We start from the raw sequence: 27,261 nt of genomic DNA on the forward strand, positions 1-27,261 counted from the left end.
TCTTTCTCTCTCTCTGTCTCTTTCCCTCTTTGCAGCAAGTAAGATTCAAAATTCATAAACCTACTCAGCTTAAAAAGAACCTCCAAAAATACCTGGTAGTCCCTTCAGTCATACTCAGTTCAGTTCAGTCGCTCAGTCGTGTCCGACTCTTTGCGACCCCATGAATTGCAGCACGCCAGGCTCAGTCACACTGAGCCTATTTATTGGTTCAGTGTGTATTTATTGAGCACCTACTATTGCCACCTACTACTGGGGCTTCCCTTGTGGCCCAGATGGTAAAGAATCCACCTGCAATGCAGGTTTGATTCCTTGGTCGGGAAGAACTCCTGGAGAAGGGAATGGCTTACCCACTCCAGTATTCTTGCCTGGAGAATTCCATGGACAGAGAAGCCTGGCAGGCTACGGTCCATGGGGTCATAAAGAATAACACAACTGAGCAACTAACACACTGCTATAGCCAGGCACTGTTATGGGGCACCAGAAATACATCTGTAACTTAAACAAAGTTCCTCCTGTCCTCATCACAGCCTCCCAGAGAAAACAGACATTCATCTTTTCTTCCATACATATTGAAATCATTCTCATCGTGAGGATTAAACTGGACCTGTATCCAGGGTTTAGTGCCCTCTCCTACAGGAAATCTTCCAGCCATCTATAGCAACCATGCATTGAGTGCAGTTCATAATATTGCCTAAATGCCAGGCAATATGTTGAGTGTTCTTTGGATAATTCGTGTCATTCTAATCCACACAACCACTCTGGGGTGGGGGGGGGGGCACTACTCTAGTAGCCCCAGTGCACAGGTCAGGAAATGGAGATTCAGAGTGGCGAGGGAACTTGCCCGGAGACACACAGTGGACAACTGTGGGATTCTAATCTAGGTCTTATCTGACTCCAGAGCTGCCACTGTTTAACCACTGGATGGCAAGGCCTAGGAAGGAGACACCCAAGGAGACCCAGCCTAGTCGGTTGACGAAAGGCAGGGGGTCACAGAAAAATGCCCCAGCAAATGAGTAGACGTCAGCCAGGTGGAAGGAAGAGAGTGCTCCAAGTGGAGGACATAGTACGTGCAAAGGTTCTGGGGTGAGACAGAGCCTGGTGCATTCAAGGGGCTGAAAAATGAGCCAGCCTGTCTGAGTCACAGGAAACGTTCTTGTCCAAAAGGAGGTCCTGGAAGGAAAATCATACTTCCTGGTTACATTTCCAGTTATCAGAAAGTCACCTCATTCTGGTCATAGGGCTGTTCTTCCTTGCTTGGGTGGGTCTCTGAATCTACTCAAGAAAACTCTTAATAGTTATAATAACAGACCCTGCTTATAAGCATCACCCTATTGAATCCTCCAAAAATCCTCTAGGGTAAATGTTTAACCCCCCACTATTTCACAGATGAGAGAAGAGAGCCTCAGAGAGGTTACCCTACCCACAGTCACACAGATATTAGGTGGCATGCCCTCAGTCGTGTCCGACTCTGCAACCCCATGGACTGTAACCCACCAGGCTCCCCTGTCCACGGGGATTCTCCAGGCAAGAATACTGGAGTGGGTTGCCGGCCCTTCTCCAGGGAATCTTCCTAATCTATGGATCAAACCCAGGTGTCCCGCATTGCAGGCAGATTCTTTAACATCTAAGCCACCGAGGAAGCCTAAGAATACTGGAGTGTGCATAGCCTATGCCTTCTTCAGGGGATCTTGCTGACCCAGGAATCAAACCAGGGTCTCCTGCTTTGCAGGCAGATTCTTTACCAGCTGAGCTACCAAGGAAGCCCATTAAGTGGCATGCTGGAATTCAAACCCAGATCTTACCAACCTTGACAGCAGCTGTAGACATCCAGGCTATAATAGCAGCCCCCACCCCACAGCCCAGCACATTCCCAGTCCTCCCCTCCCTGTGCGCACAGAGGTGGCTGGTTTGGTGATCAGGGGACAGGCAGTGTCAGCATCTGTGACTGATGTTAGCTCTGGCTGCTGGCCGCCTGCATACTAGCCCTTGGGCCTATATCCAGGGTTTAGTGCCCTCTCCTACAGGAAGTCCTCCAGCCAGAGCTGACACACACCACCCTGCAGACCGCACTCTGGGCAGTGTCTTGGATAAATTGGGCTCTGTAGTGACAGGGGTGCAGGGCTTGGAGCCCCCCAACCTAGGGCCTGGTGGAAAGGGGTGGACACATTTCTGCCGGACTGACTGGTCACCATTTCCAGTATGGGAACCTCCGGGACTGAGAAGATCCTGGATCCCAACCCCACAGTCTTTTCCCTGCTGAAACTGGCTCCTATGCCCCAAATTGCTGCTGGAGATTTAGGACTTTAAGGTCACAGACCTGCCCCTCTTCCAATATTATACCCCTCCTAGGAAGAAGTCCGAACCCTGTGCACCCACAGATACCAACTGGGGCCCACCAAACCCAGGTTCTCAGCTCTGCGCCTTCTTCAGTGGGGTGAGCTCAGGAAATCATAGCAACTCCCAGAGTTTCTTTATCCACATGTGGGGGGTCATTGTAGAATTTTATTTATAAATTAACTCAAAGAAGATGCAGGGAACACCTAGCACCTGACACATGATGAGGGATCAATAACCAGAGGATTCTGTCTCAGTAGCATGAGAATTTCATCTTGTCTTGTTTCTGTCTTGTTTGCTATAATAGCCTCTGTGTACTTGGCACATGGTAGATGACTCACCAAATACTGGGTGAAGAATGAGTGAGCAGGTGGTGGAAGGAGGCATGGATGCATGGGTGGGTGGGTCGCGAGGTGGGTGCTGGGCGCGGGGAGGAGCAGCCTTCCACACGTGGTGGCAGCCACGCTGGAGTAGGAGGGGACTGAATTACAGCTGCTCTGCTCTGCAGCTACCCTCCTTGCCCCCCTGACTGGCCCTCTCCCTCACCTAGGTACTCCAAAGTCCAGCATTTGCTGAAGGACCTGGACACACTGATGGAGGCAGTCCTGGGGAGGATCCTGGGTCCTGAGCTCAGCCAGGTCAATGCCACCACGGCCCTGAACCTGTCTATCTGGCACCACACGCCCCTGGTCTTTATCAACGAGCAGAACCCCCACCACCCAGTGGTTCTTGACCTGTTTGAGGACAACTTCAATGGCTCAGCAAGCAGCAGCCCAGCACCAGGAAGGCCCTGCAGTGCCCGCAGGTGCAAAGTAGCCATGAGACTAGTAAGTGGGTCCCCCTCCCCAAGCATGGCTCAAACAGTGGGCCCTCTCCAGTGAGTCTGATGGGAGTCTCTTTCCCTAACTAATCTAGGTCTTGGCTAGGGGAGAGCTGAGGGTGAAGTCAGCCTCTATCAGACTACATGGACTGAGCGAAGGAGAAGGGGCATAAATATTGGGCAGGTAGAAAACCACAGCTATGCTGTACAGTCATTGCCAAAGCAAAACTGGACTGCTGGGATGCCCGCAAGCCTGCAGATGGGAAGAAGGTTCCCTGTCTGTGCCTGGGATCCCTGGGGGCTCTGTAACTACACAGAGCCCTGGGCCCAACTCTTAGAGAATCTGAAAGGGCAGTTCTGGGCCCAGACCCAGGAATCTGGCTTGTTAATGGGCTTCCTGATGATTCTGATGATCCGCCCTGGTTGGGGACCCAGGCTGGGGCTATACACTCCCCACTGCCTCCCATACCCCATATGTGGTCAGGATCTTCCCCTATCAGAGAGGGGGTCAGAACCTGAAGTCTCGAGTCCTTCATGGTCCACCCGGCCTCCAGGGGGCTGCCTCTGGATGTCTGGGAGGGGGCTGGGAGTGGAGTTGGGGGAGCGGAGGGTCAAATGTGTCTGCTGCCCACATGTCCATGTGAGCATGAGTATGGGGCCACTTGTGTGACTCTAGGCATGTGGACACGTGTGTATGTGGTTGTGACGCCAGGACGTCATGTGACTGCAGGTGTTAGAAAGATGTCTGTGTGGACGTGACTGTGTGGATGTGTGTGCAAGTGAGTTGGCTCAGGCCTGAGGCAATGTTATATGGGGGTGGCTGGTGCTTTGTGTGTGTGAGTGGACAACCCAAGCCTTGTGACTGTGAGTGCCAACATACTGCCCACCAGCCCAGCCGCTGGCCACCCCAGCACCAAGGTGCCACCCAAGGAAGGGCAGCTAGCAGCACCCTCGCTGCCCTGACTTTTAGGGTGGGGGGGCCCTGCAGCAGCCCCCACCCACAGGAACTCCTCTCGCCGCACCCCCCCCCCCCCCCCACTGCAGTGCAGCCACAATGGAACCACATGCACCTTCCGGAACTTCAGCAGCGCCACCCAGGCCGTGACGGAGTGGTACACCCTGCAGGCCACCAACATCTTCGCACAGGTTCCAAACCAGGAGCTGGTGGCCATGGGCTACCCCGCCGAGCGGCTGATCCTGGCCTGCCTTTTTGGGGCAGAGCCCTGCAACTACAGGTGAGAGCCAGTGGGCCTCCCGAGGCCGGAGTCCCCATCCTGGGTCCACACCCCAGCTCGGCCACTCAGCATGCACCCCAGTTGTCTGTACCCTGCTGTCTTCGGCTTCTTAGAGGGAATCTGAGAAGAGGATGCGTTGACAGCCCCATCACGTCCCGAGGGCATCGCTTTAGGGACAGTCTGTAGGGAAAGAGGACAGCGCTAAGGGAGGATGTAGCCTCAGGTAGCGTCTAACCCAGGCGTCATCCCTGTAAACTGCACCGCAGAGCTGTCCTCCCTTAAGTGGGGGCCTGGCCCCTTGCACATGGCCCCATCAGTCACTCCCTGCATGTGTGCCACCCCCAGGAGCATGGGCTGGGGGTCTCCTAACTTCCCAGGCAAGGAGGCGGGAGAAGGGGCAGCCATGAGCTTTTATCCTCCAACGCCCAGCATCTACTGCCCTCAGTTTTCTCATCCCTAAGATGGGACAATAACCATATCTGTGTCTCATGTAGAGTAAATGAATCAGCTCATGTCAGCACTTACAACAGAGCCCTAGAAGCCTTTGGCATAAACACCATTTTCCCAAACAACGCCAGGGTTGAGAAGATGTCAGAATGAGGGCAGCGTTAACTCCGAAAGCCTAGGTCCTCTTACACGTGGTCCACAGATCTCCACCTCCTTCCCCGCACCGCCACCTCCAGCTTCTGACCATCCAGACCCTGGGTCTGAGAGCCCAGCTCTGTCCCCAGCTGTCGGACAGACTCCACGGGCGAGTCACTCGGGAAGGGAGGCTGGGCATAGGCAGGCGAGCCGCTGAGGCCCCCCGGCCCCTCTGGCCTCGTGGCAGGCCTCCTGGTGTAGCGGCTGCTCCCCCCCCCCCCCCACCGCCGAGTCTGGCCCCAGGCTTTGGCCGGTCCCATTTGCCCGAGGCACTAGTGTCCTCCTGGCCTGGGGCTAAGATTTCCTACACTTCAGGTCTCTGGAGAAAGGGACTTTTTGCCAAGTCTTGCCACTTTGGACGAGTGACAGGCTACCAGTTTCAAACTCCCAGGGACTGTGGCCTCAGCCCTCATCAGTCAGCTCATGAATCCTCAGGAACCTCTGTCGAGAATCTGCTGATTCTGTCCCCCAGAAAGCACAGGCTCAGGGCAGGTGTAGGTCGTGTCAAGGATTCAAGGCCCCCTGAGCGGGCAGAGCTGCCCACCTGGCCCTTTGTGAGAATCTGAGAAGGAGGGAGCTACAGGTGGAAGAACTGCGTGCCGGCCCCCCACTGATGGCACACGTCCTCGCTGGCTGGTTGCAGGCTGGGTTCCAACCCCTCTCTCTGGGGGGACTTGCTTCAGAGCCTACCTACCCCACCACTCCTGGCAGCCTGCCTTAAGGTTGTGGGTACCCAGTAAACGAGGTCTGTGCCTATAAGTTCATCTTTACCCTCACAGCTAAAAGAGAGAGGTGTAATATGGTAATTTAAAACATATGGCTTGTCTGCTCAGTCAGAATATGCCCTGAAGTGCAAGTGAGTTGAAAAAGTGGGATCTGTTAGGATCCACTGGGACCTGCTGCCCGGTTCCTGGCGCTTTGTGTGAGCAACCCTTAGTGGGATCCCAGGGCTCAAAGATGTGTGTTCTGCACACAGCGCGGTCCCTAAACAGAGCCCCGAGCGACTTCCTGGCCTGATCCAGGGCCCGAGGCAGCCTGGGGATGGCGTGCGTGTTGCCAAGATGGCGCCCTCCAAAGCCAGCCCTGTTTGGGTCAGGTGACTAGAAGATGGCTGATGGGCAGGCAGCACCCGGTGTTGGCCGCATAACTTTGTGGTGTGGCTGTGACTGGGGAATAAATCTAGTGAGGCGGTCAAGGCTGGACTCTGCAGTTAGACCACTGGGTTCAAATCCTTGCTCTGTCTTTCCAACTGTGTGGCTTCAAGCAAGTGTCTTAACCTTGATATGCCTCCATTTTCCTCCTGCATAAAATAGGCAACAACAGTGCCTACTCTGCGTGCATGTGCGTGCCCAGTCATGTCTGACTCTGCAACCCCATGGACTGTAGCCCGCCAGGCTCCTCTGTCCTTGGGATTTCCCAGGAAAGAATACTGGAGTGGGTGCTATTTCCTCCTCCGGGGGATCCTCCCAATCCAGGGATCGAACCCATGTCTCTTGTGTCTCCTACACTGGCAGGCAGGTTCTTTACCACTGACACCCCTGGGAAGCCCATGCCTACTCTTCTGGGTTCTTTGGAATATTAAATAAGTTAATGTGCGTGACAGGCTGACAGTAGTGATGAACTCAGTATTGCTCTCATTAAACCCACATTTCACAAGGAACTCATTCTTCAGTAATGATGCTAACACTTATTGCACCCTTCTTATGTCCAGGCACTATTCTTAGCACTTCACATGTATAAAATCAGTCAGTCTAACTCTGGCAACAAGCCCTTGTTTTATGTGATACAGCCCTGCTCAGAGAGGTTAAGCAACAGCTCTGAGGTCACACACCTGGTGAGTAGCCGAGGTGGCAGTCTGAGCCAGGCCCACCTGGCGTCACTTCATCGCTCATCAGAAATCGAGATCATTTTCCTTCCCCGCCTACCCTTCCCAAGCCTGTTTCTTCAGCCCTCGGCGGTTCCTTGGCACGGAGACCCTGGTCCACCCGCCTCCATGCTGCCTCTCGGTCCCACAGCCTACTGGTTGCCCATCTTCCTGAATTAGCCTCAGACTCAGCGCCAGAGGACACATGCCTCTCTCTGCCCTCCCAGTGTTGGGCCCCAGACACTTTGGCTCCCTTACTCTGTCCTAGTCTCCATCCTGTCTGCCTCGTATTAGCAAATGCTGCAGGTGCAGCCACTGGAGTTCTAGGAAAGTATGAGCCACGTTTGGACCCTGACACCAAACTACCTGGATTTGAATACCAGCTGGGCTTTCCTGGTGGCTCAGATGGTAAAGAACTCACCTGCAATGCAGGAGACCCGGGTTTGATCCCTGGGTTGGGACAATCCCCTGGAGAATGGAATGGCTACCCACTCCAGTATTTTTGCCTGGAGAATCTCATGGACAGAGGAGCCTGATGGGCTACATACCATCCATGGGGTTGCAGAGTCAGACAGGACTGAGCGACTAATACTTTCAACTTTTTTGTTTGGGGGCATACTGCCTAGCTTCTCTGGGTCTCAGTTTTCTCATCTGGAAAATAGGGATAGTGAAATGACCTCATAAGGCTATCATGGGGATTAAGTGAGTTTATACAGATAAAGTGCTTAGAACAGTGCTAAGCACATGCTAAGAATTATAGGAGCAATTTAAAGATTAACTTTTTATTGTGGAGTAGTTTTGGATTTATAGAAGAGTTTCAAAGAGCGTGCACAGAGTTCCCTGGTACTCCTCCCCCAGCTTCCCCTATCCATAACATGTTAAGTCACCACGTAATCTATCAAAAGTAAGAAGCCAACATGGCCACATCACTTGTAAACAAACCCAACACTTTATTTGGACTTATCGGTTTTTCCTGATGATCTTTTCCTGCTCAGGCTTCCATCCAAGAGACCACATTGCTGTCGGTTGTTATTCTCCTTTGTCCCCTCCGACTGTGACACTTTCTCAGATTTCCTTCTTCTGGATGACCGTGACCGTTTCGGGGTGCTGGTCAGGTGTTTTATAGCAAGCCGTTGATCTGGGTTTATACAGATAAGATGGGTTTGGAGGAAGAAGACCACAGAGGTGGAGGGCTTCCTTGTCACATCCTATCAGGGGGTACGTGTTAGCCACTCAGTACCACCCGTGATGTTGACCCTCCTCCCTCGGTTAAGGTGGGGTGTGCTCAGCTTCTCCAGCCACTCTCTGTATCATGAGCTCTAAGTTCAGCCTGTACTCTGCGGGGTGGGGTCGGGGAAGCGGCACGGGGAGAGAGATTAAACTCCACTTCTCCTGGAGAGGGGAGCAGACGCTATTTGGAATTCTTCTGTACAGAATGTCTTCTCCTTTTGTTTATTTATTCAATCATTTATTTATACTAGTATGGACTCTTGTATATTTGGGTTGTAATCCAATACCACACTATTTATTTTATTACTCAAAATGTTCCAGTGTTGGCCACTGAGAGCTCCTTCAGTTGGCTCCTGTGTCCCTTCGACGTGTCCTCATCCATTTATTTATTGTTTTAGTATTTCTTTACTTTCTGGCACTAAAAGATGCCCCAGTCCTAGAATCAGCCTTTTCTCTGAGAAGCTCCAGTCCTTTTATTGGAGAATGGGATTTAGAAACCAAGCTCTAGGCACATATGGCTTCCCTCATAGCTCAGTTGGTAAAGAATCCGCCTGCAGTGCAGGAGACCCTGGTTCGATTCCTGGGTCAGGAAGATCCCCTGGAGAATGGATTGGTTACCCACTCCAGTATTCTTGGGCTACCCTGGTGGCTCAGCTGGTAAAGAATCTGTCCGCAATGAGGGAGATCTCATTTTGATCCCTGGGTCAGGAAGATCCCCTGGAGAAGGGATAAGTTACCCACTTCAGTATTCTGGCCTGGAGAATCTCATGGACTATACAGAGTTGGACACAACTGAGCGACTTTCACGTTCACTTTTTCAGGCACATGTGTGTCATTGTTGCTTCAAGGGTTGGTCCTCCGGTTTCTCCCTTCCCCAAACCCTGCTACCCAGTGCCACTGTCATTGTATGGCCCCCGACTAGGGTGCTCCATCTCCCAGTCTTTGCAGGAAGCTGGCTGGTCTCTGTCTTTATGCCTAGCCTCTGTTCCAGGGAAGGTTTTGGGAGGGAAACGCTTAGCTGGAGCCAGAGTCAGCCAGTGCAGGGAGCAGCCTCTTCAGGTAAAGAACATTTATCAACAAGCAAATAGTTGGCAAGCCTCAGAGTGCAACCTGGGACAGGAGGGGATCTGGCCGCGCCCAGAGCCACCTCCCGCTCCTGGGCGGTAGGTGTCCGAGGCAGCTCCTTGGGAACATCGCGTGCCCATGTCCCAGGGGCGGGGTCTTTCTTTCCAGAGCTGGCGCCCAGCTGCAACTGGTTTTCCCCACTCATTTCCTCCCTTGTGGCCGCAGCCCTGATCCCCCCTGGGAGAGAGACTCCACGGTGCCCGCCCAGAGCGGTTTTTTCCCTCTGGGCCTTCAGTGTCCTCCCCACCCTCACTCCCACCCCCAGCCTGGGGTGCCCTTCGTCCACCCTGCACCTGCAAAGCTCGGCTACCTCTTACTCATCCTTCAAGTCTCAGCTCAGGCCTCATTTCCTCCAGGAACCCTCCCCCGACCCACTCCCCACCCCCACATCCACTCTTCCAGGCTTATCTCTGCTGCTACTCTTATCATGTATTATAATTTATCCAACAAATATTTACTGAGTGTCTGTCTACCGAGTGCCAGGCTCTGAGGATCGGGGGTGAATTTGTCTAGCAATTCAGTGTGCTCAGCTTCCAGCCCCCACCTTAGTCCTTTTGGGTGGGTGCTGTTGTTGCCCTGGTGTTAGGGCGGGAGAAACAAGGCCCAGGGAAGTGAAGTGACTTCCCCCAAGCTCACCAGTGAGTAACTGGCAGAGCCAGAAGTCAAATTCAGGCAGGCTGGTTCCCAAGCCTGAGCTCTTAGCTTTTAGGTTCTTTCTCCCTCCAGACAGATAGCTGTCCTCCCTGGGATTATTTTCTAAAGCAAGAGGCCACTGATAAGCAATTAAGTCAAGATGCATTCAGCTTCTGATGCATGCCAGCATGGGAATGTTGTTGTTGTTGAGTTGCTAAGTTGTGTCCAACTCTTTGCAACCACATGGACTGTAGCCTGCCAGACTCCTCTGTCCATGGGATTTCCCAGGCAAGAATACTGAAGTGGGTTGCCAGGGGATCTTCCCAACCCACATCTCCTGCATTGGCAGGTGGATTCTTTACCACTGAGCCACCAGGGAAATAAGCAGGTGGAAATGGTCAAGTGACTGGGAGGTGACTTTGCATAGGGAGGTCAGGGGACATCTCTGAGCAGATGAAACCTGAAGGAGGAGAAGAAACCAGACACTTGAAGATCTGCTCAGAGAATATTCCAGGCACAAGGAGCAGTGGGCCTTGAATTTGAAGACAACATGGAGTGTCTCTGGAGTACAATGAACAAGGGGGAGGAAGCCAAGTGGGGCATTTGCATTTTATTCTGAGAGCAGCAAGGAGCTTCTGGAAGGTTCTAAGAGGGGCGTGCTACGGGCTGATTCACAATTGGTTTTTTTTTTTTTTTTGGATGTGGACTATTTTTTAAGTTTTTACTGAATTTGTTACAGTATTGCTTATTTTGGCTGCAAGCTATGTGGGATCTTAGCTCATCAACCAGGGATAGAGCCCAGACCCCTTCCATCGGAAGGCAGAGTCCTGACCACTGAACCACAGGGAAGCCTGTGATTCACAGTTTAAACAGTTGCCCTGACCATTGTGCAGGAGGAAGATTGTAAGACAGCAAGAGTGGAGGCAGAAGCTCCTGCAGGAATCAGGATGAGGGGAGCTGGCGGCCCTGGACCAGGGTGGGCGCCTTAGAGGTGGAGGAGGCGGGCAGGAAAGAGAATTGCCACGACCCCAGTCTGTGGTCTCTCCCACGCCATGAGCTTCAAGCGCAGGACTGTCTTGCTGGCCTCCGTGTCCCGAGCCCAGTGCGTGACTCAGTAAGTGTTGGATGAGAAATGCAGTTTGTCTTTCATGGTGGAGGACACCTCAGCTCAGAGGCTGAGGAAGCCTCTCACGTGCATGTCAGGCGCAGTCAGCTCCTGGATCGGGTTTCACCACCTGCCCTGGACCCACCTGATTTGGCTGGCGCAGAGGGTGAGACCAAAGAGACAGGAAATGGCTTCCTAATCCGAACATGGGGACGAATACCTGCTGACCTCATGGAGTTATTGTGAGAATTAAACGAAAGAACATACACAGAAATCTTCAGCGTGGTCTGGGGAAATTTGCTCAGTAAATGCTGTGGAACAGAAAGCTTAGAAAGTGTAGCATTTCAGGTATGTTTCTGCAGTGTCTGATGCACCAAGCCCCATTCCCTCCTGTTTTTAATAAAATAACAGAAAACCATGTAAAAACATCTGAAAACATTTTAAATGCTAGTTCCATTATATATATATATATATATATATATATATTCAGCTCCATGGGTCTTAGTTTGTGGCACTCAGGATCGTAGATCTTTGGTGCTGCCTGTGGGATCCTTAGTCTTGGCATGCTGGGTCTCTTCATTGTGGCCTGCAAACTCTTAGTTGCATCATGTGAGATCCAGGTCCTTGACCAGGGTTTGAACCCAGGCTCCCTGCATTGGGAGTGTGGAGTCTTAATCACTGGACCACGAGGGAAGTCCCCTTAAATGCTGTTTTCTATGGAGACTTGAAATTGGGCTTCCCAGGTGGTGCTACTGGTAAAGAACCCACCTGCCAATGCACTTAAGGGGCGTGGGTTCCATCCCAGTCCCTGGGTTGGGAAGATCCCCTGGAGAAGGGAATGGCAACCCGCTCCAGTATTCTTGCCTGGACAATTCCAAGGACAGAGGAGGCTGGCAGGCTGCAGTCCATGGGGCAGCACAGAGTTGAACACAACTGAAGTGACTTGGCACACATGGGGACTTGAGAACATACACATAGGACAGGATGTGAGGAACTCACGTGGACCCACCACCCAGATCCAATAAGTGTGATTCTCATCCTGTGGTTAAAGCAAATCCAAGACATCATATCCTTTTCATCTACATGGTGTGTAGAATGTAACTTCAAAGAGAAAGGCTTTTGGCAGAGGCACAATACCGTTTCGCCACCTTAAAAGAGAGACGATGGGTGATTCCTCATTACATCATCTATCCAGTGGTGTTAAGTCCCGTCAGTGTCAGACTTCGGGTTTGCTTGTTTGAATGAGGATCCAATTAAAGTCCACAGGTTGGGAATAGAACCAAGTCTTTGAAGTTGCTTTCAATCTGAAGGTTACCTCCCTTTCCCTGTCTCATAATTTATTTGTTGAAAACACTGGGTTATTTATCTTTTGGAGTCAGGATTTTGCAGATTGACTTTTTGTGGTATCTTTAAACTTTTTTCCTCTGTCTCCAGTATTTGCTGTAAATGGTAGTTAGAGATGTTCGATCCTGTTAAGTGCTGGGTGTTGTGGTTGTTTTGTTTTTGGCAAGGCCACCTCCTGGGCAGCCTGTGCCCTTCCATCGGGACACACAGCATTGGTCACCACCGATGCATGTTGCCCAAAACCCCCAAAATCAGGGAACAAAATGATGACCCTCTAATTGTATCACTCTCTCTTCAGTTACTAGCTTGATGAAACCAGAAGTTAACAGCTATTTCACAACCAAAAAAAGTCAGTTGAAGGAAGCCATAGATTAAAGGAGATTTAAAAGGCATATCAACCAATCACATGTCAATGTCGTTTGGATCCTAATTTAAGCCAATAAATTGTAAAACCAAAATTGACCTCTATGAGACAATATAAATTGAATGTATAATAATATTAAGGAATTTTTATCAGTTATGTTCAAACTGGTAGTAGTGGTGTTTTAGCAGTTCTTACGGGGACTCCCCTGGAGGTCCAGTGGTTAAGCATCCATCTTCCAATGCAGGGGGTATGGGTTCTCTAGAGGGGAACTAAGATCTCAACTGGAGAGCCTATGCATAAGTAGAGAAGCCTGCACACACACACACACACACACACACACACACACACACACACACAAAGCATTCTTACTTATAGACATATAGAAATGCTTACAAATAAAATTATAACATCTGAGATTACCTTCAATAGGGATAGGTAGAGATGAAACAGCTGACTGTAGGGGATTGTTGAAGCTGGTAGTAGGCTTTGTTCTCTCAACTTTTTATGTTTGGAAAGTTCCATATAGAAAAAAACTGAACTAAATTATTTGAAACTGATATTATGCTGTCACTTTTCCGTATCTTTATAATAATATTTTGTGCTATTGTTCAGTTATCGAATAGTTCCTTGGAAACATTCCCCTGATGTAAAATAGGATCCTAGATAGGCTCATACCTCACTGTGAAGTTCTCTCTTTCCTGACCTCTGCTTGCACCGTGATGTCCTGATTCACATCCCCCTCTAACCCCCCATCTCCATCTTCTTCCCTCCTTGCCTGAGTTCCCAGGGTTCCCAGACAAGCCCACCCGTCTGGATTCGGCCAGCTTCTTGGAGCAAACGTTGCCTGGAGCTGCCCACTCACTCACATTATCTGTATTAGTTTCTTGTGGCTGCTGCAACGAATGACCACAAACTGGATGGTTTAAAGCAACAAAAGTGTATGCTTTCACAGAGGAAGCTTGAAGTCAGAAATCAAGGTGTTAGCAGGACCAGGCTCCCTCCCACGTCTCCAGGGGACAAGCCTTTCTTGCCGCTTCTAGCATGTCGGGGTTGGGGGGTGGCGGTATGGCGGTGGGGGGGCGGTGCGCTCCAGCATTCTTTGACTTCCGTCTTTGTACCTTTCAGTCTCAGCCTCTGTCTTCATGTGACCTTCTCTGTGACTCCTCTGCTGACTCTTTAAGGACACTTGTGGGTGGATTTAGGGCCCACGTGATAAAACCAGTTAATCTCACCTCAAAATCCTTAACTGTGCCTGCGAAGATCCCTTCTCCAAATAAGGTCACATTCACAGGTCCCTGGGGTTAGGATGTGGACATCTCTTTTCGGGGGTCACCATTTAAATGACCACATGGCTTACAAGACCCTGTAGATGAGGCAGCTGAAAACATCAAAGCAGCTTTCTTTTTCGGGTCTCAAAATATAAATAAATAACCCTCAGGGCAGATGTTTTTGACAAAACTTTTGTTTCACTTTTATATATGTATACATCTTATGTATGTGTATATGTTTGTTGGATTGTGATGTAAAATATATTTTTAGATCAAAAAAGTTCACAGGCCACTGTAGTTAAATTACACTGGCAGATAAATCACAAATTAACCTCAAAACAAAAAAAAAAGAAACAAAAAGCAACTTCTTTTTCATACTTCATGACTAAGAGAGCCTGGCTCCTACCCCCAGAGAACCCCCTCTTTCCCAAAAGAGTCTGGGAATCTCCTGTCTGGTGGGTGCATAGATACAGGGGAATGGACAGAATGACCTACCACTCACCTCTCCGTTCCTGAGCCTCTCTGAGCAGTAATCTACCAGCTCCCCCCTGCCACACACCTGGGGGTGGCAGTTGGGGTGACATCAGCTGGGATGGGGATGGGCCCTGGCCTCCAGCTGACGGTATTTTTTTCAGGAACTTCACACCCATCTTCCACCCTGATTATGGCAACTGTTACATCTTCAACTGGGGCATGACGGAGAAGGCCCTCCCTTCAGCCAACCCCGGAACTGAGTTTGGTAAGTCTGTCCCGGAGCCAGAGCCATGAGGTTTTAGATCCTATCATGTGAGGATGAAAGACCAAATTGCCATCAGCCCCGTGGCACAGTGGTAAAGAACCCACCTGCCCAGTGCAGGAGGTGTAGGAGGCTTGTGGGTTCAGTCCCTGGGTTGGGAGGATCCCCTGGAGTAGGAAGTGGCAACTCACTCTACTGTTTTGCCTGGAGGATCCCATGGACAAAGGAGCCTGGTGGGTTACAGTCTATGGGGTCGCAAAGAGTCAGACATGATTGAGTGATCACCAAGCACACACACCACCAGCTGTTGAGGGACAGGACTGAGTTTAGCCAGGGGCCGGCATGCAGAGGAGCAGCGTCTACGGGGTACCCCAGGGCAGGGCCAGGTGCCTTCTCAGCTGTCCCCGAACCCAATGTGCAAAAATCCCTGGGTACTGAGTGACTGGTGCGCCCCTTCTGCTGATGAGCAAAGCTGGGAAGCAGTGGCTGAGAGCACAGGCTTCTGTGACCAGGGGGAGTCCCAGCCCCACCATTTACCCCCGGGTGATGCTGAACCGAGACTTAACTTCCTGAAGCTCTCGTTTCCCCATATCGCACAGAGCAGAGGATGTGGTGCAGACCCCATTGCATCATCCTGGCCTAAGGCAGGTAGACCTCGGAGCACAGAGCAAGTGGCCTTGCCCCTGAGCCTGGCCGGCAGCAAACTCACTAAATGCAGATGTTCTAAGACGTTTTAAGTGACTTTCCCATGATCACACAGTTAGCCTGGGGCAGAGCCCTTACTGTCAGCCTCGTTTCTGTGCAGTTCGTGAGAGACAGAGAAAGGTGAAGTAGTAAACAGAAGTGAGGAAAAGGGAAGCGGTGGAGGGCAGAAGCTGCTCTTCTTGGGAGCAGCTGGTGGACTCAGCATGTGCGCCAGGCCTTGGGGAGCAAATCCTTCCTCCCCACCCTTAGGTTCTGAGCTCCCCAGCCATCCAAAGGTAGGTGTCATTCAGCAACTGTCAGAGCTGCTGGTCTAGAGGGGTGTGGGGTGGGCTGCCAACACTTCACCCACCCCTGAGCCCCTGAGGACACTGGGCATCACAGAGATGCCAGCTAGCTCACTCTCTAGTGATGACTGATGATTAAGATCAAGGCTACTTCCACTTCCTCATTGAGTGACCTATGACAAGGTCCCTTACTCTCTTTTGGGCTCAGTTTCCTCATCTGTAAAATGGGGACAATAATTGTACCTATCTCATATGCCTCTTATAAGCCTCAGTGAGATCATGTAAATAAAGCCCTGAGCCCAGCACTCAGTATGCAGCAAATGCTCAATAAATGCTAGGCTTCTTGTCCTGCCCAGTCCTTTCTTGCTTGTCTCAGTTGTGTCCAACTCTTTGTGACCCCATGGACAGTAGCTTGCCAGGGTCCCCTGTCCATGGAAACTTCCAGGTAAGAATACTGGAGTGGGTTGCCATTTCCTTCACCTGGGGATCTTCCCAACCCAGGGATCAAACCCACATCTCTTGCATCTCCTGCGTTGGCAGACGGGTTCTTTACCACTGGCACCACCTGGGACACACCCCCTGCCATGATTCATAAAATATTGGGTCTGGTCTCCACCTTCAAGAAGAGAACAGTGGAGTGGGGAAGAAAGACAGATAATAAAAGAAATATTTCAAAAGTGAGACAGGTACTTGGAAGGCGAGTTCCAGGACAAGGAGAGAGTATGACAGAGATCCCGAGACCCAGTCTAGATAGTCAGGGAAGGCTTCTGGAGGAAGTGATACTTGGACTGAGGCCTGAAGGAGGAGCAGGAGTTTCTAGATGCAAGGTGAGGCTGGAGACAGCATTCCAAAGAGAAGACATCCTGACGAAGGCCCAGCAGTAAGAAGGAGCATGGCAGCTGAGGGGGTGAGCAGAGAGAATGAAGATCCTGGAGACGAGAGGCAAGGCCGCTTGGGCTGCAGCCTTAGATCTACCTGCCCTGTGGAAGAGGCCATGGAGTAGAGATGGGGCAGGCGGAGCCCAGAGTGGAGACCGTGCTGGCTCAGACTAGGAAGTGGGCCTCAGAGAAGGCAAGAAGTCCGGGTTTTCGTAAAGTGGAGCCAGCTTCCTGCGTAGACCCTGGCCTTCCCTTGGCTAGTGGGGGCTGGGACCAGTGGGTGGTGGGTCTGCCCTCAGCCTTGGGGAGCCAGCTCAGGCTGCCCTCTGCCCCATCTTCCCCTCAGGCCTAAAACTGATCCTGGACATGGGCCAGGAAGACTATGTCCCCTTCCTCACATCTACGGCTGGTGCCCGGCTGATGCTTCATGAGCAGAGGTCATACCCCTTCATCAAGGAAGAGGGCATCTACGCCATGGCGGGGATGGAGACATCCATCGGGGTGCTCGTGGTATGCCTGCAGGCTGTCTGCCCAGAGCCAACCTCCCGGGGCCTGAGAGGAGGAGCTCCATGCCTCCCCAAGCCCTGGACCTCCCCACCTCCTCACCTTCTGCCTGGAACCCCAGTGGGCCCCACGCTTGGGGGAAGATGAGTGCCCCCCACCCCTGGCCCCTGCCGGGGCGTCAGCCCTCCAGCCCCTCTGAGCATCCCCTAGGCCCGCTTGCTGGATGGGAGGGAGGAACAGAGTGGGGTTCCTAGGGGTGATCAGGGGTCCACACAAACAACCTCTCACACAGGACAAGCTGCAGCGCAAGGGCGAGCCCTACAGCCAGTGCACCAAGAACGGCTCTGATGTCCCCATCCAAAACCTCTACAGCAGCTACAACACGACCTACTCCATCCAGGTGGGACAGCAGTGGCCTGAGGCCTGAGGTGTCTGGGAAAGCTGGTCCCAGCAAGGCTGGCTCTGCTGGGTCTTTGGGACCACAGGGTTCCCTGGAGGCTAGGGAGCCAGTCTAGTCCTGGTTCTCACCAGGGCCTGGGGCTGGCCACTTCTTGTCCTTGCTTGGCAGGTGTGGCCTTGGGGGTCTTGCTCTGGGGTTTCCCAAAAAGAACTCTTGTGTGTACTAAGGATTTACATGGATTAAACCATCATTTGATCCTTTCAGTACCCATATGAAGCAATAATATTCTAATAATAATCATTAATTATTGTTAGTATATATTAATATGGTATTAACAGCATTTATTGTATATGCTATTTATTATACTTGGAGAAGGCAGTGGCACCCCACTCCAGTACCCTTGCCTGGAAAATCCCATGGACAGAGGAGCCTGGTAGGCTGCAGTCCATGGGGTCGCGAAGAGTCAGACATGACTGAGCGACTTCCCTTTCACTTTTCACTTTCCTGCATTGGAGAAGGCAATGGCAACCCACTCTAGTGTTCTTGCCTGGAGAATCCCAGGGATGGGGAAGCCTGGTGGGCTGCCATCTATGGGGTCACACAGAGTCAGACACAATTGAAGTGACTTAGCAGCAGCAGCAGCATTTATTATACTATACCATTATTATTATAATATACTAATAATAGCAGGGTTATCATGTGCTATCACTGTTCCATGTGCTTTACATATATATTTTTTTACATATGTATATCCTATATATACATTATGTATATATAAATAATTTAATCCTCATAACAATACCAAGATGTAGACGCTATTATTAAGAATGAGGAAATTGGGGTTTATAGACCCTAGTCCAAATGCCTCATCAGTGTTCCTAAGTCCCTCTTTGTATCTGGCCTTAATCCCCTCTGCTGCAGCTGGGGCTTACTTACCTCTTATCCTGATCTGCAAGGTCAGGCCACAAGGCCTGGCCTCAGACCTGGCCCCAGAGGAGAGGACAGACTGACTTTTTGCAAAAGTGGCCAAAGTGACCACTCACAGTGACACTTTCCTCTCCCAGTCCAGTCTGCCTCGGTGGACGAGGACACAGGATGGCTGGGGGGCAGCCCAGTGCCTGGCTCCATGTCTGAGAGCCCCAAGCAGGGTGTAGTTTTCCCTTTCATCTTAGTCACAGAAATCCACCATCCCCGCTGCCCACTCTATCCAGCTGACCCCAGGCACCGCTCACTCTGACCCTCCTGTCTTGGGGGCTTCTGCCTGCGATGGAGAGCTTGAGGAGTCTTCAAGCCTCTGGAGGGACAGATGGACAGACAAGGCACCCGGGGGTGTGGGGGCTTGTGGGAACACAGAGAAGGAGGCCACAAAGGCATCAGGCCCCGGCCCTGGAAACCCCATTCCAGAGAAACCTCAGATCTCATTTTGTCCAGTGCCATCACCAGTCTGGACAGAGACCTTGGCAAAGCCCCAGGCCCTGGTCGGGCGCTCTGCCTGCCAGCCCTGGGCCTGCCCTGGCCCACCCTGGAGAGGGCCCCTACCTTCCAGGTAAGACAGTGAGGTCTGGGTGAATGTCGGACACTTGGCCCAGAGCTCCCTGCTGACCCACTGCCCCCGATCTCACCCCAGACCCCCTCCTCCCGGCTGTGCCGTTTCATCTGCCACCCAGCCCCCTGCCCACCCATACTTCCTCCCACGAGGAGCCTGCAGGTTCACAGGGGAGAACGGAAGCAGCAGGCAGGAGAGCGGGGGGGAGGATGCGAGCTCCTTGGCAAGGGTGGGAGTGGGAAGCCCTCCAGAGGTGGACTTGGGAAGCCGGGCAGGAGAGCCGTGATGGGCGGCTGCTTCCATTCTCCAAGTGCCCAACAGCATGCTGACCTCCCCGCCTTAGACAGAGGAGCAACAGGAATAAACTGAGGCTCGGAGGGGAGGGCTGGCCCTGGAACACGTAGCTCATTTCTGAGTGGACTGAAACCAGGTCTGACCTGAAAACCCAGAAATTATAGATTCATCTCATCCAGCCTAGAGGGGACTGGTCCACTCCCCCGCTTCCCTCACCCTCCACCAGGGGACATTCCAAAGAAGGTCACTTCCTCTCCTTTGCACTGAGGACTCGGATCACCCTTCTCACCTTCCCTGAGGGTTTCCCTCCAAGATGAAGGAGCATAGAGGGAGCTTGCTTGCTTTCTCTTCTGGGTCCTTCCATGTAAATGGCTTGGAAGGCTGCTGGCAGCCTTGTAACAAGAGCTTTCTTAAGAGTTAGCCGTTTTTTGTTGTCGAGGGGAGACGGTGGACACATTTGGGATCTTAGTTCCCTGACCAGGGATCAAACCCACGCCCCCTGCTGTGAAATCATGGAGTCCTAACCATTGAGGGAAGTCCCTGAGAGATAGCTTTAGGGTTGGAACAAGCCTCCTCTCCGTGTGTCATCTGTGGGGCCAGCCTCAGAGAGCCGGGTTCTGGCTTCAGTCCTTCTGTGGGGACAGAGGCAAGGAAGGACAGCCGCCTCCCACCTCGGGGGGCAGCGGGGAGGAAGCTTAGTCACCTCGCCACCCTCCTCCACGGGAGGGGCGCCTCCTCGGCTCCCCCAGCCCCCGGCCTGGGCACCCAGCCCCCTGGGCCCCGTCCCCCTGGGTGGAGTTGAGGACGTCGCCTTCATGTCTGCCCCTCTCTGCCCCTTCCCACCCCCAGGCCTGCATTCGTTCCTGCTTCCAGGAGCACATGATTCGGGAATGTGGTTGTGGCCACTACCTGTACCCGCTGCCCGACAAGAGGAAATACTGCAACAACCAGGAATTCCCGGACTGGGGTGAGCGGGGAGCCCCCCGGGGACTGGCCCCCAGCCCACTGGGCCTCTGCCCACAAAAGGCTGTGACTGCAAGTGGGGCTGGGGGGCTCCATGAGTCCTCACCGCCCACGGCCCCTCTTGCCCTGGTTCTCCCCATCCGCAGCTCCCCGATGCCTTCAAGTGTAGGCATGAAACGTGTACATTCGGGAGAGAGTTTGTCCTTGAGACCTGAAGTCACCAGAAGGGGAGCCCCTACTGGCTCACACAGGGCCAGTGTCATCCAAACACCAATGGATGTTGTCAGTGGCAGAGGGAATCCTACCACCTCTTAAAAATAACAACATGTATGGACAGGAGGGGAGAACTTTATCCCTTCGAATACCCATCCCTCCCCACGTGACCCGCTGGCCCTAGCCCGCCCCTGCCAGGCTCAAGGGTGACAGGTGGAGGGAAAGCTGCTCTGATCCTCCTGGGCTGGGGCTGGGGTGCTGGGGAGGGGGTCCCTCTGGCCAGGCTGGGGCCAAATGGCTGGAGAGGGGGCACCTAGGGTGGGTGATTTTCCGTGACAAGGGGAGTTTGGATCGAGACAACGCTCCCCACTCAACCACAGGCCTTGGGTGGCTCAGGGCCGGGAGATCAGAGGGTGGCCAGGGGCTCAAAGCAGAAAACCTGTCTCAAAATCTCTCCCCCCACCCCTCCCACCCAGCCCATTGCTACTCGGCCCTGCGCATCAGCATGGCACAGAGGGAGACCTGCATCTATGCCTGTAAGGAGTCCTGCAAGTGAGTCCACCGAGAAGGGATGGGCGGGGGCGGGTGTGGGGGGCGCGGCGGGCGGGCACAGTGATGATGGGCTGCCGTCTCTCTTCCAGTGACACTCAGTACAAGATGACCATCTCCATGGCCGTCTGGCCTTCTGAGGCCTCCGAGGTGAGTCAGGGGGGCGGCCAAGCTCCTGGCCGCGCAGCTTCGGATGGGAGGCAGATGTGGCCGGCGACCTGCAGGCTGTTGGGAACCTCTCCTCCACTCCCGCCCTGCCTCCTTCCACCCGTGTCCCCCAAGGACTGTGCGGGGGACACGACAGTGAATGGGACAGACCGTCCTTTGCGCAGGTCTGGGGAGGACCTGGGCGGAGGGAACAGCAAGTGCAAGGGCCTGCAGTGGGAAAGAACTGAAGCAGGGAGGCCGGGCCTATGGGGAAGAGCCTGGAGACCCAGTGCCTTTCCCCTTTCTCCCTGTGTGCACACATAGTCCCCAGGGCTGTGGTCTGCCTCCCACGGGTAGCAGGGCCCATGCCTGGGAGGGGATGCTGCAGGCACCGTTGTTCTCAGCTGCCTTTTTGGGTTCCAGGACTGGATTTTCCACGTCTTGTCTCAGGAGCGGGACCAAAGCAGCAATATCACCTTGAGCAGGTGAGCTCAGAGTCTGGACCGGCCAGGGAGGGCAGGAAAGAGGAGAAACCAGAGCCTTGTGGGAGGGGCTTGGACACAGGGCAGCTGCTCAGACACCTTCTCACACTGGTCAGATCCAGAAACAAGCCTGGAGCAGGAAGTACTGGGAGTGAGAGAGAGGCCAGCCAGTGGGGCTCAGAGCCTCCCATTTCCTAAAGGACAACCTGTTCATTTCCATCCATCCCTCTGGTCCTTTCATCCTTGAACCTGTCCACCCATATATCCATCATCCATCCTTCCAATCGTCTCCCCATCCATCTGTCCACTCGCATCCATCCATCCATTTACCCTCCATCATCCATCCTTCCATTCTTCCACTCATTGATCCACCCACCCAACCTCCATCCATTCATGCATCTTTCCATCCATTCAACACAACCAGGCATGGAGCACAAGAAAGACAGGAACTTTCATTCTATCCAGAACTTCGAGTCTAGAGGACAGAAATACATGAACAGGGCTTTGGTGGTGGGAGTCTGCACAGTACCCTTTCTCAGGGAGCCCAGCAGAGAAGGAGGCCCCTTCTTCCTGAGAGATAAGGGAGATCTGTATAGGGAGGTGACCCTTGAGCTAATCCCCTAAAGAGGAGTAGTAACTGTTTAGACAAATAGGAAGAGGCGCTGATGTCCCGGCAGAAGGCTGGAGGTATGAGAGAGAATAACCTTTCTGAGGACCATCAGGTGTAAGGGGAAAGCCCTCTTGGCCACACTTCCTGCCCCGAGTCCCCTGACAGCGGGCCAAGGCCTAGGACTCTATGTCAAGTCTACTGTACTGGGAGTGGGTGAGGGGAGCCCAGAGCTGATCCTTAGCACTGTCTTGGCCCCCAGGTCCTTTGGAGAACTGGTTCAGAAAGGGATGCACGGAATGGGTGCTGGGAAGAGATGCCTTTTGTGGCCCCAAGGCCTAGAGTGGCCCTTCCTGGTTCTTGTTTGGACTCTCCACTCCTGGGAGTGGGCACATGGGAAGCTTGAGCCAGAGGAGGGTACCTTTCCTCTGTGTGTGTGTGTATGTGTGTGTGTGTGTGTGTATTGGGGAGAGGGCACCAGTTCCCTTTGCTGCCTCCTGCAGGAAGGGGATTGTCAAGCTCAATATCTACTTCCAAGAATTCAACTATCGCACCATTGAAGAGTCAGCAGCCAATAATGTGAGTCTGGGGGCTCCTGACACCTCAGCCCTGCCTTCTGCCCCTCCACCCTGCAGCCTGAGGGTGGGGAGGATCCAGAGCCCAGCGGAGGAATTAGGAAGGTCCCTTGTTGTTTGCATCACCAACTCAATGGACATGGGTTTGGGTGGACTCCGGGAGTTGGTGATAGACAGGGAGGCCTGGCGTGCTGTGGTTCATGGGGTTGCGAAGAGTCGGACACGACTGAGCGACTGAACTGAACTGAACTCGTTGTTTATGGGTTTCCCTGGTGGCTCAGATGGTAAAGCGTCTGCCTGCAATGCGAAAGACCTGGGTTTGATCCCTGGGTTTGGAAGATCCCCTGGAGAAGGAACTGGCAACCCACTCCAGTATTCTTGCTTGGAAAATCCCATGGACAGAGGAGCCTGGCAAGCTACGGTCAATGGGGTCACAAAGAGTCCGGCACGACTGAGAGATTAACACTTGCTTACTTGTTGTTTAGTTGCTCAGTCATGTTCAACTTTTTTGCAACCCGGTGGACTGGGACGCAATACTAGCAGGCGGATTCTTTACTGCTGAGCCACCAGGGAAGCAGGAAGATCCCATAGGCACTCCCCGATTACTTCCCTGGGCTGAGATGATCACCTCTTCTCCCCTTCCGGCCACCAACTCACCTCACAGGAAGCCGGAGGTTGGGCTTGAGGCAGAGATCTGTGGCCAGGCCCTCACCCCCTGCTCCCTGTAGATCGTCTGGCTGCTCTCGAACCTGGGCGGACAGTTCGGCTTCTGGATGGGGGGCTCGGTGCTCTGCCTCATTGAGTTCGGGGAGATCATCATCGACTTCGTGTGGATCACCATCATCAAGCTGGTGGCCCTCGCCAAGAGTGTGCGGCAGAAGCGGGCCCAGGCTCGCTACGACGGCCCACCGCCCACTGTGGCCGAGCTGGTGGAGGCCCACACCAACTTTGGCTTCCAGCCAGACTCGGCTATGCCCGGCCCTGACGCGGGGGCCTACCGCCGTGAGCAGAACCCGCCCATCCCGGGCACACCACCCCCCAACTATGATTCCCTGCGCCTGCAGCCACTGGACGTCATTGAGTCTGACAGCGAGGGGGATGCCATCTAGAGCCTGCCCTGCCCCTCCCGGCAGGCCAAGAATTCGGACCTGAGCAGCTGAGACATCGCCCAAGGCCAGGGTCCAGGTCCCTCTACAGAGAGGCTGGCAGCTCTTGGCCAGCCCCAGGCTGAGGGCTCCAAGGGGTCACGGTGCTGGTATGGATATGGGAACTGTGTTCCTGCCCACACCCCCAACCTGACCTGACCCTTGGCCTGGGGTCTGAGACCCAAAGCACCGTCCCCTGGAGCCAGGCTACTTCTCTCCCAGTGCCAGTCACCATCTGCCCCAAAGTTGAAGGCAGGCAGGCACACTGTGCCCTCTGACCCCAGAAGGAGCCTTCTTCTCCTTCCTGCCTCAGCTGACCTAGTGAATGAATGGGTTGAGTGAGGGCAGAGTTGCTGGAGAGCAGGCATCAGGGTCCTGCCAGGTGGCACATGTTTTGTTCTGGAAAATAAAAGTGGAAAACATAGAGTCTAGTTTTCTTCTTTGTCCGGCTGAGCATCCAGAGCGCCCTGATACATCTCTGGGGGGCAGAAGGGCATCAGTGCTGACTTGAGAGCACAGACATGGCCAAGGAGAGGCCCAAGCTGGTGATTAAGTTTCTTTCAAGTTGTTCCTGAAAGACAACTTGACCCTGAAAGACAAGTTGTCCCTGAAAGCCACAACAGTAGCTTTAAGTGGCTTTATGCCTTTTTCAACGTTGTCCAACTTATTTCTTTGGGTTTCCAGAACCAAGAGAGCAAGGGAAGGAGGTAAGGTGGGATAAATTCTTAAAACTGGCTTAACCACAAGCGTCTCCAGCAGCTCAAATGATGTCTCTTCCCAGGCAGGCTCACCTGACATTATAGCAGCAAAGGGCCATTTGCAACTGCAAACTCACATCTCCAGCTTAGCAAACCCAGCTAGGAGAGAGCCTCTATTTCCCAACTGTCTCAGCAAGCTCCCAGGCTGACTCTCATTGGTCACTGAGTCACATGCCTGCCTCTGAACCAATCAGTGTGCCCCGTTGGTAGGCTGCTGGAATTGATCAGACCCTGCCCATACCTAAGGCCCCTTGCCCCCTCCGCAGAATCACATGGTCTGAGGGTGATGGGGACATGGTTCCTAGGGGCTCCAGAGAAAATAAGTAAAATTGGAACTTTTAAAAAAAAATATTTACTTACTTTTGGCTGCCTGGGTCTTTGCTGTGCACACAGGCTTGCTCTAGTTTTGGCAAGCAGGGGCTACTCCTCATTATGGTGCATGGGCTTCTCATTGCAGTGGCTTCTCTTGCTGTGGAGCATGGGCTCTAGGGCGAGCAGGCTTCAGCAGCTGCAGCTCGAGGGTTCCAGAGCACAGGCAGTGTAGTTGTGGTGCACTAGCTTAGCTACCCTGTGGTGTGTGGGATCTTCCTGGACCAGGGATCACACTGGTGTCCCTGCATTACAAGCAGATTCTTAAACAATGAAGCACCAGAGAAGCCTGAAACTGGAACTTTAGATAGGGAAATTAACTTTTTAGTAGACATCCATGTAATATTGAGGGCATATTGTACTAATATAATCAAGAGGAAGTCAACCCTGAATACTTATTGGAAGGACTGAGGCCGAAGTTCCAATATCTTGGCCTCCTGATGCAAACAGATGACTCATTGGAAAACACTGATTCTGGGAAAGATTGCAGGCAAAAAGGAGAAGAGGGTGGCAGAGGATGAGATGGTTGGATAGCATCACCAATTCATTGGACATGAACTTGAGCAAACTCTGGAAGATACAGACAGGGAGGCCTGGCATGCTGCAATCCAGGGGGTTGCAAAGAGTCGGACATGCCTTAGCAGCTGAGCAACAACAACATTATACTAATAAATCATTGTTTTTCTGAAATTCAAATTTAACTGAGCTTCCTGTGTTTTTCATTGCTAAAGATGGCAACCCATAGCCTGGTGGGCTACAGCCCACTGGATCGCAAAAGAGTCAGACATGACTTAGCGACTAAACAACAACATGGCAATACTATCGGCCTCCCAGAGAGGAAACAGGAGGCATTATCAACGAAGAATGGGACCTGGCAGCTGCAGACAGTTGACCACTGCAGGGCCCTGCTGTCACCTGCCAGCCCTGGTGGTGAATGAGTGCTGGCTTCAGAGTCTGGGACCAGGGCGTCCCTGCCCTGCTGGTCTAGAACACCCGAGTCCTTGGCCTGAAAGGCAAGCTGTGCTCCCTTTCAGTGCCCATTCAATGGCACCTGTAGACGAGGGCAGCACCACTCCAGCCAAAGGCAGCATTGCTAAGGACTGAGAGAGGCGAGTCTGGGGGAAGCCAGGTTTCTCAGCTCAGAGCCAGACCGAGTCTGCAGGCTGGAGTCAACAATTCTTGATAATTATCACACTTACTACCATGACTAGGGCTGTTATTATTAGCAGTGGTAGTTGTCACCACACTCACTATTATTTGTTGTTGTCTTTAAACAATGACTGTATTGTATCAAACACTTACCACATGCCAGGCACCAGGCCAAGTGTATACTTTGTAAGTCTTTATTTCATTGAATTCTCATAACCACTGAGAAATATGAGCATCCCATTTTACAAGTAAATAAATTGAGGCTTGGGGAGGTAAGGTACTAGACTAGATTGCTGTTACCGTAAGTGACAAGGGCAAGACTCCAGCCTCCTCCTCTTGCTGCCGTAAGAATACCAGTGATCATTAGAACAGCAGTCCCTCAGAGGAGCCCAGGGCTTTCATATTTATTATCTCATCTGAGGCTATGGGGCAAAGCAATGATTATTATCTAACTCTTTTTACCAGTCTTTTGGTCACAAGTTAATTTGAATTTGAGTTAAAAAGGGAATTCATTGGTTCTTTAATTAAAGTCCAGGGATTGCAGGCAAGGCTGTATCCAGGGGTTCAGCTCAATCTAGTGATTTCTCCAGCTGCTGGCTTTATTATCTTCTATGTTGACATCTGTCTTACATACTTTCTCTCCATGAGCTTTTCTTTCCCTTTTAGTCCCAGAATCCATTCCCTCAGCTCAGCAACACAATAGGAAGAAAACTTCCTAGCAAAAATTTTGAGAATGAGGCTCATTTGTATCAGCCTGGGCCACATGCTAATCCTGAACCAATCACTGTGACTGAGGATGGGAGATGCTGCCCAGCCTGCCCAGGGGGGGGGTCTATGGCAGATAGCCCCTTACAGACTCCGGTGAAAGGTTTTGCTCAGAGACAGAAGCAGGAGTGGGAGGAGCTTCCAGCCCCCAGCGCTGCTTATAGACGGGAGAAAAGGACCAGGCTGATGTGGGCCTTAGTTGCTATTCTCCCCTGGGGAGTACTGAGA

At 52.5% G+C, this 27,261-nt stretch overlaps 1 protein-coding gene across 2 annotated transcripts in view; it reads left to right on the forward strand.

Annotated features, from left to right (window-relative positions):
- SCNN1B (sodium channel epithelial 1 subunit beta) overlaps positions 1 to 24,416 on the forward strand; it is a 73,623-nt gene extending 49,207 nt beyond the window's left edge. For both annotated transcript variants that reach the window (XM_027961473.3, XM_042239799.1), the window contains exons 3-13: positions 2,885 to 3,161; positions 4,199 to 4,389; positions 14,600 to 14,703; positions 16,914 to 17,077; positions 17,364 to 17,471; positions 20,161 to 20,278; positions 20,964 to 21,039; positions 21,129 to 21,186; positions 21,607 to 21,668; positions 22,776 to 22,851; positions 23,576 to 24,416. In XM_027961473.3, coding sequence (XP_027817274.1) covers positions 2,885 to 3,161; positions 4,199 to 4,389; positions 14,600 to 14,703; positions 16,914 to 17,077; positions 17,364 to 17,471; positions 20,161 to 20,278; positions 20,964 to 21,039; positions 21,129 to 21,186; positions 21,607 to 21,668; positions 22,776 to 22,851; positions 23,576 to 23,956 — 1,615 coding nt within the window. In that variant the 3' untranslated portion in view covers positions 23,957 to 24,416. The remainder of the gene's footprint in view (positions 1 to 2,884; positions 3,162 to 4,198; positions 4,390 to 14,599; positions 14,704 to 16,913; positions 17,078 to 17,363; positions 17,472 to 20,160; positions 20,279 to 20,963; positions 21,040 to 21,128; positions 21,187 to 21,606; positions 21,669 to 22,775; positions 22,852 to 23,575) is intronic.
- The last annotated feature ends 2,845 nt before the right edge of the window (positions 24,417 to 27,261 follow it).

This window comes from Ovis aries, chromosome 24, assembly GCF_016772045.2.
Source record: "Ovis aries strain OAR_USU_Benz2616 breed Rambouillet chromosome 24, ARS-UI_Ramb_v3.0, whole genome shotgun sequence".
In the NCBI taxonomy this organism is placed as follows: Eukaryota; Metazoa; Chordata; class Mammalia; order Artiodactyla; family Bovidae; genus Ovis; species Ovis aries.